This window comes from Harpia harpyja, chromosome Z, assembly GCF_026419915.1.
Source record: "Harpia harpyja isolate bHarHar1 chromosome Z, bHarHar1 primary haplotype, whole genome shotgun sequence".
Taxonomy (NCBI): Eukaryota; Metazoa; Chordata; class Aves; order Accipitriformes; family Accipitridae; genus Harpia; species Harpia harpyja.
The window spans coordinates 26,937,320-26,945,437 of record NC_068969.1 but is presented as its reverse complement, the minus strand read 5'-3'; the positions used below and the strand labels follow the sequence as shown (position 1 = coordinate 26,945,437).

Genomic DNA, 8,118 nt, shown 5'->3' with positions numbered 1-8,118 from the left:
GGAGGCCGGGTAGAGCCGTTCCCTTCGCCCTCCGGTGTCCCAGAGGAACGGCAAAGCCCCGGTAAATCGCCAACCGTTGAAGGGTCCGTAGGGGACACCTGCCCATAACGACGTGTATTAGATCTCAGAGCAGCGGAGCCGGTAAAACGTCGAGGAACGGTTTGAAGTCCCATCGCCACCCAGTGCGCTTGTTGGCCTGCAAGGCCGGCGCCGAGACCAAAACTCCGATCTCCGCACTGTGCCACTGGAGTCAAGTGTGTCCTTGAGAAGTCCCACCGGACTTCCGAAAAGGGAAGCCCACCGTCACTCTCGGCTACGACCCAGCGCTAACTTTTAAACCCTTTGACACGCTCAGAAATAAGCCACGCTAGCTTGAGAGTTAAGAGCTTGATGAATTTTTCAGACGCCTAGGCGTCAGAGAGGCGTGTCGGGCACACTCAAGCTTCCTCCTCCTTCTCTCCACCAGGCGTCCTGCCCATCGTGTAGAATTCCTTGTTTGGGCGCAGGTCAATATAATGAGCGATGCGATTAGACATGGCGAAAAAAGCAGAAATCATGCCTATGTCCCAGGCGTCTTCACGGTCAAAACCATGCCTCTCCAGCTTCTGGAAATGCTCTTCAGTGATGTTGTCAGCTCGACAGACTGCAAGAGCAAACTCCAGCATTGCCAGGTCCCGGTCGCTCAGGTCAGCCAGTTTCCAGTTCACAATGACCTGTGAGAAAGCAGAAACCAGAGGTCGCGCAGGTGAACCCAGCAAAGAGTCTTAACTGGCCGACCACCACCTTCGCTCCGCGAACCAAAGAGATGGCAGTACACAGGCTCTTACTCAGCACCTGAACCAGACGTCCTGGCTACGATCAGACAAAAGACTTTTGTTTAACTGCCCTTCTCATCTCGGGGACTGCGGCAGTTTTGCTGAGCAGGCTATGGACGGAGGAGTTCTTGAAACGGGACACAACGCCGCCAGGATGCTGCAGCTTCCCATTGGTAGCAAGTTCCTCCACAGACGAGATTAAAACAGCAAAGGCGGCAGGCAGCAGAATGAACGCTCTGCAGGTGAACCATCCCTCCCCCCATCTTGCTTGGAAGGTAGATGAGGATACACAGACCCCCACCTTGAGGTCCCACCCCCAGTGGCGACTGGTGTGACTGCTCACCAATAAACCTACTAAGCCTGGTACTAAGTTAGGCCCCCAGACGTGTCAAGATTGCTGGGAACCACGTAGACTTAAGGATCAAAACTTCAGGCAAAAAAGCAGACACAACAAGGCCATTCCCACCTCCCAAAACACCATGCAAAGGAGGTGGGGTGCACGCTGTTGTAATCCCACTGACCTGGTCAGCCAGCGCCGGCTGCTTGGAATATATCCGATGAAGTGCTCCATGTGCAACCACACAGTAGGGACATCTATTCACAGCACTCGTAGCCACAATTATGAGCTCTTTATCTGCTTTGCTGAGTCGCCCTACAGGGACAGCAAAAGATTTGGCATGCTTTGCTACTAAAAATGTCCACCACAGCAACTATCACTGGGGAAACAGGGAGGGGAGGGCTCCGGGTACAAGCTGCCTGCAGTACAGCCCAGGAGACAGAGCTCCAGAGTATGCAGGGAGACGCTGCAACCAAAGCTCCTAGACAACAGGACAAGGAGCAAGGGTTTTAAACTGAAAGACGGTAGGTTTTCATTGGACATAAGGAGAAAATGTTTTACGATGAGGGTGGCGAGACACTGGCACAGGTTGTCCAGAGAAGTTGTGGGTGTCCCAGCCCTGAAGTGTGCCAGGTCACGTTGGACGGGGCTTTGAGCACCCTGATCTAGTAAGAGATGTCCCTGCCCATGGTAGGGTGGGTGTTGGACTAGATGATCTTTGAAGGTCCCTTCCAACCCAAACCATTCTGTGATTCTGTGATCATCCATGCGACCAATCTACCTGGATGGTTGCTCGTGAGGCACCTAATTAGGATGAGGGACATGGGATTTGGTCAACAGAGAAACAACAATCCCACGTAACAGGAAAACTCGGAGGAGCACAACTACTTGCTCACCGAGTAGGAAGCTCAGCTGGCACTTCTCAGTGTATGTCTCAGAGGCAAATGGCTAGGGAGGGTGTTGTCTGTTCTCCCTCTGATGCTTTATTGCTGCTTTTACAGAAAAGTACAGTGTTCTAAAACCCACTAAGCAGGTTTCAGCAAGTAAACATTACTGGCAGCTTTTGAAGGCAGAAAGTAGAAAACAAAAGGAACAATGAGGTACCCTAGGACTGGGGCTTTGAGGACATCTAGTGACCACCAGACAGACAAACCACAACTTCTACAGAGCGTCTAGCCCTGAGACTGCTCTAAAGAGGCTGTGGAAAAGAAGGCTGTGCTTTGTTATACTCGGAACCAATCCTAATCATTTTCACAAAGAGCTTCACCACACAACTGTGCACAGGATCTGAGGAACTAACCCAGCTGCGTATCAGCACTCATGCTCTTTGCCTTTTTAAAGATAATTAATTAGCAGCAGGGTTTTTTCAAAACTACACTTCACAGGGAAGGTCAGGGTCCCTCCTCCTCCCCACAAAAGCTACTGCTTTACTGGACTTTGAAAATATTTCCATAAAACCAGTGTCTTCGAAGAGCATGAAAGACACTACTAAAACCTCCTGGGCAGAGAGGAGTCAGAAAAGACCTTCTTGCTCTTGTTCAGTGCCAGGAGGTGGCAACACTGTGATACTACAGGAGAGATGCTGACGAAGGGTGGGATCCAAAGTAGTCCTACTCTTCAAGCCAAACAGAAAGGAAGCATGGGAATGAAAGGGAAAAACGGACCCTTGTACAGCGAGGGGCATGGCTTCACTCCAGCAGCACAAGCAGAGCAGAAAACTTAACACAGAGGCTGCAGGTACCATCTGGGAGAGGCATAAGGCTGCACTCCGCGCTGCTCCCAGAACTTAGCGAGATGCTCCTCCTGAGCCCTGATCTCCCATAAACAGGAGGAGCAGTCTACACACACCAGCTTATTTTACAAAGTCTCTGGGTTTTACTAATGTACCTTCAGAGCAAAAGCAATGAGAACAGGCCCCTTGGTGCTCTGTACCATGGGAAGTATGAGGGAGGAACAGGCAGTCCTCAAACTGCATTTCCTCAAAGGGTGGACAGCCGTGCAGAATTCACCACAGCCTTGCCCAGCAGCACTGCTGCAGCGAGCCCTCCCTCATCTCCATGCTGGGGCACAAGCCGCCTGCGGCACAGGCGTTCCAGCACATGGCAAGCACCTGATTCCTCTCCCAGTTGCTGCAGGGTATGGACACCTCCAGGTTCAAAGTCTCCAGCGCAGCATGTCAGGTGCCAGAGGGCACAGCCTCCCTCACACAAATTTTGGGCACTGCTCGCAGGCAGCGCATAGCCAAGAACTGTTGTGAAGGAAGAGCTGCAGGCAGGCTCAACAAGGAGCTGCCCTTCCCTTGGGAACTATTTTATGCTGGGCCCTTGGCTGTGACCCCATCTGAGCCACACGGCAGCTGTGGTGCCTGGCTGCATAACCCTGCTGGTCTGGAACCCGACTGACCCCCAGGCCGCCTTTCTGGATCAATCTTGGGTCCGCCTCGTCCCCATGGACTTGTCTCAGAAATCTGGACTCCTGGCTGGCCCTGGTCACCACTGCCAGACCTGCCCTGCTCGTCTCACTCTGGTAGCGTTGGGCTGCAGCCTTGCCCGTGAAACCAGTGCCTCTGCCTGTGCCCTTCCAGCACACTCGGCTCCCAGCTCATCTTCCCTTAGGCAGCAGCCCATCCTTTCTTTGTCGTGACACAGAGCGTGGTGCGGCAAGGCAGCAGAGCTTGGCTTGAGAGCTGCTTTTCAGCCACAAGCTAAAGAGTATGAAGCTGTATGCAATATGAGGGAAGCCAGAAGCAGCTGCACAGTGCCAGCCTCTGCCAGCTGTTATTATGGGCTGGGAGAAGGCACGGTGAGGCAATACATCTGAGGATGTCAGAAATGTCGCTTCTAGCAGCTTTTCGCATCTGTGCCAGGAAGGGAAGTTTTGAGGTGGTTGTATGGTTTACCTGTGTCTTTGTTCATAATGGCATTGTAATAAGCAAAAAAAGCTCTGAATTCAGCAGGTCGGTGAGACATGGCTTTGAACACATTGGGCAGAAATCCAGTCTGTTCAAGAAAAAAGAAAAACAAGTCAAGAACTGTAACAACACGGAGCACAGAGGGCAACATTAATGCAGTAGGCTTAGAGAACAATTTGTTAGCACAGGAGTGCTGGGTAATCTCTGCAAACCCATTCTCTTGCCCTTTCAGCCCATTTATACATATGACTGAACATATAATGATGTGGTTCTTAATTAGGTGTTGCTGCAGCTTGATAGCACATCTGATTGCCCTGCTCACTTCAGCCACAGCAGTAATGACCACAGGCACATCGGCGAGCTCCTTTCCAGAGAGGCTGTCTCCACTTGGTCTCCCTGCACAGATGCTGCTACGCCCATCTGACCACCCTAAACCTTCTGTAACTCTCCTCTTCCCTCCAAGCTTACAGGACGCAAGACAGGGCTGGCGCAATCCAAACAGCGTGCCGTCTGAGGTGTTGGCACAACGTGGATGCATATGCTGGCACAACAGTGCTGCTCGTACTTCTCTCCCTGTTCTGCTCCCGATAACTGCCAGTGCCCGGTCCACCTCTGTGATGGTGTGCGAGGCTGCCTTTCCCAGAGAATCACTTGCTGCCTCTCACGTGCAGGATCAGCCGATGCAGCACCCACCCATGCCTGGGTCCCAGCAGTCAGCATTTATCAGCAGGGGTTCAGCCTCAGTGCCTGGCTGCCCACTGCAGTTCGAAACAGGCTGGGTTCGCCGTGATTGTGGTAACTGCCCGTGGGCTCCACCAGCTTACCGGCTGCTGTTCTTCAGGGAGTTTATGGAAAAGGAGAGTAGCCCAGGTGTCACAGACCCCTCTGGCAACCTCCCTCCACTGCCACACAATTGCCTGTGCCACCCTCCTGTCTCACCCGTCGTTTACTGTTAGTTAACCAAGGGGAGGCTCTTCCCTTTTCGTCCACGACCCATTGGTTTACCTAGGAACCTCTGGCAACAGAGGTTGGCAGCACCATTTGGATATCCAAGTCTGCTACGTTGGTTGGATCCTACACCTAGGTCTTTGCTGACCCTTTCAGTGCACTGACAAACAGGGGTCTGCATCACAGCATGTGAAATTTGAGCTGACTCTTCCTCTGAACGTAGTATTTAGCCTCAGGTCTGATGTCTCCTTTCATTATTAGGCAAACTTCACCAGGGCCACTGCAATGGTAGCAGAGCACAGATTCAACAGGCTGGCAGGAAGGATAGGGAGGGATGGACTGGCACTCCCCTGAGATGAAGCTCTGGGAAGAGAGAAGTCTCCAACGGAGCTGTGGCTGGTGAAGTATTTTAGCCATCAGGAAGGACTGTGTGACATGGCTTCTTCGCAACAGTAGGGAAGGAAAATGTTGTCCAATTCCCTCTTTTTTTCCCCTTATACACAGTTATGCATTAGGCTTACTGTTCTGCCACTGCGCAGCCCATTTGGCTTTGGAGGAAAAACATCAAAGCACAAAAGCAGAAATACCCCCTAAGCCTTTTAATACTGTCATCAAAACAGATCCTCCCTTGTTTTTTCTCCATTAGAAGTGTTAAATATACTCGTAATAGTGTCTCAAGTAAACACAGATGCTCTCCCAGAAAAACAAATACATGTCAGTGTTCCAGCTAACCCCATGCATGAGACGCCATCTGAAGCTGATGCCTTGAACAAAGACAGAAGGAGGAAAATTTTACTGTATCGCTGTACTAATGAACGTTTGCTTGCTTGAAAACTTCAAAATTTTGGTATGTACTAATTAGATAAGAAAAACCTTCAGCTTTGTCAATGGTACGCACTAAAGGCGCCAACAGACAGGAGGCCTTGGGCCTGATGTGCCTTGGGCCCAGGTGATAAGCTTTGAGTTCTGCTGAGTTTCTGTAATTAAAACTTGCCAAGGCCAGTTAACTAGGAGAAAGAGATGACCCACCCTGCACGTGACCAAAGGGGGGACACTATGTAAATGATAATATGAATACATATGACTGTAATAATATAAATTTCTGCTTGTTGTAGGTAACGGTATGCACGATAGGTGGAGCGATCCCCCGCGCACCCACCGCTGCAATGAAGAATGCCTGCTTTCTAAAACTCCAAAACGAGTCTTAGAGAGTTTCTTTGACCAGGTTTTTCGGTAACAAAACAACCCACTAGTCTCACAGAACCAGGCAGACTTACAAACCTGTCAACACACTGCAGGATTTCCAGTAAAATTCCCATCCTGTAGACGGGAAGGAACTTTGCAAAGAAGTGCTGCTCACCTCAGTCTCCTATCAGGTTTGTGTTAGACCTAACTGGACCAGAACTGGTCTCTTAGGGTGTATGACCTACTCTGACTTTGGACCCTTTCCACTGACAGACTCTTGCAGCAGACTCCTTTACCTTCATTTCTACTTCCTCCATGAGCTCCACGATGTCATACGGCATGTCCTTCTTATTGGGTACCGGGTACCGCCCAACAGGCCTTGCAGCGCTCTCCTCCTTGGTGCTGTATGCCACCTGGGGCCGCCTCCGGAGTCCCCCTGAGGCTAGGAGAGGCAGAAGCTGGGGAGAAAGGAAGGAGGAAAGTTTGTTATTCAGAAGGACACGTATCACCTCGGCAGCCTGGGGAGGGAGAGCTTTTCCGCAGCTACTCCTGCTCTTCTGACACGACTTAGGGGCACCTCTGTCACTGTAAGCCACTCGCTGCTCCACTAGCGGGGCAGTCAATGGTCTGGGAAGGGAAACCCAAGCCCCACTCCTGGCTGTAGCCCTACGCTGCTGTGTGGGCATCCGACAAGGATCACCTCCCCTTGCCGCCCTCCTATGCACCATCTCAGCTGCAGGGCACGGCTGCTGCTCCTTGCAGTCCTCGCCAGCCACGGATCAGCCCGTCTGCACCGATGCTGAACCTGCGGCATCTCCCAAGCTTAAAAGGTGTTTCCCACCAATCTCCACACAGCAACATCACATGGACGTCCAGCAGTGACCCTAACAGATCTCCTTCAACAAAGGAGCATGAAGAATCAATTCAAGGCCTTTTTTTTTCTGCCCATCAGCTTCCCTCCAGGCAAAGCCACCTTCCCTCCTGCAGAACAATCAGTGGCACCAGAACCGGGCCTTCTGGAGGCCTGAAGTAAACAGCATTGTTACACCGGAACCACTGGAAAGGGTTTGGTACTGACAAGACTGTATCACCCTTCGTAATGCTCCATTACTGGAAGAAGTGGTGGTCTTGCAGTGTCAAGGCTACAGGCCTTGTTAGCTCTTCAGCTGTGTAGTAAAGGGCTTTACAAAAGCAGTTGCATCTTACAGATGGGCGGGCTGGGCCGGAGAGCGGAGTGACTCAGTGTTGGGCATCGGTGCAGGCGTGCGAGCAGAGCCTGGGGTGTCCCGGCACCCTGCTCAGAGGGCTCCTCGAGTGTCTTCCCAGCTCTCCAACACGTACCACAGCAGTTCTGAATGTTCCCAAGAACATTGCACGATCCCCAGTGATCCCACCACCACATGGCGTCCCCCACAACTTTGGGGTGAAAACTAAACCTGTTGGATCACACTTTCTCCAAGTGGTTTTGCTTGGCATATACTTGAGTTCTGGCCCCGAACGCCAACAGGCTACTGCAGCGTAAATGAGTAACAACGATAACTGGGGCAGAGACACCTCGGCTTGCTGCTATGAGGAAGGAAGACGGTGGAACAGCTGTACGTGCTGTACCAGAACGTATCCAGGCACCACCTAGGAAAACGATGAGAAAAACACTAAAGCAATTACAAACAGGAAGGCCATCTCAGAAATTAAACTTCTGAGGATAAGTGCAGAAATACACCGCGGTGCAACAGGTAGCTTTTAAGGCCATTGAAAGCAAGGATTCCCATCACATAAAGGTCAGCCGTGCACCCAGTTCAAAACCAGAGCGAACCTGTATACATCTGTACAACGGTCCAGTGGGTTTTCCTCCCTATCGCTGGAACAAAAAGCATCAGGGACCGGCGGACGCGGACGCAGCGGGTTCAGCAGCTTGACGGAGG

At 51.6% G+C, this 8,118-nt stretch overlaps 1 protein-coding gene across 1 annotated transcript; it reads right to left on the bottom strand.

The window, feature by feature from the left end:
• Window positions 1–372: 372 nt before the first annotated feature.
• Window positions 373–8,055, bottom strand: LOC128136813 (uncharacterized). Its single transcript, XM_052777032.1, has 4 exons — window positions 6,493–8,055; window positions 4,052–4,151; window positions 1,337–1,467; window positions 373–713 (listed from the first exon to the last, which is right to left on the bottom strand). The coding sequence occupies exons 1-4, from the start codon at window positions 6,922–6,924 to the stop codon at window positions 438–440; spliced, it is 939 nt and encodes a 312-aa protein (XP_052632992.1). The 5' UTR covers window positions 6,925–8,055; the 3' UTR covers window positions 373–437.
• Between the last annotated feature and the right edge of the window lie 63 nt (window positions 8,056–8,118).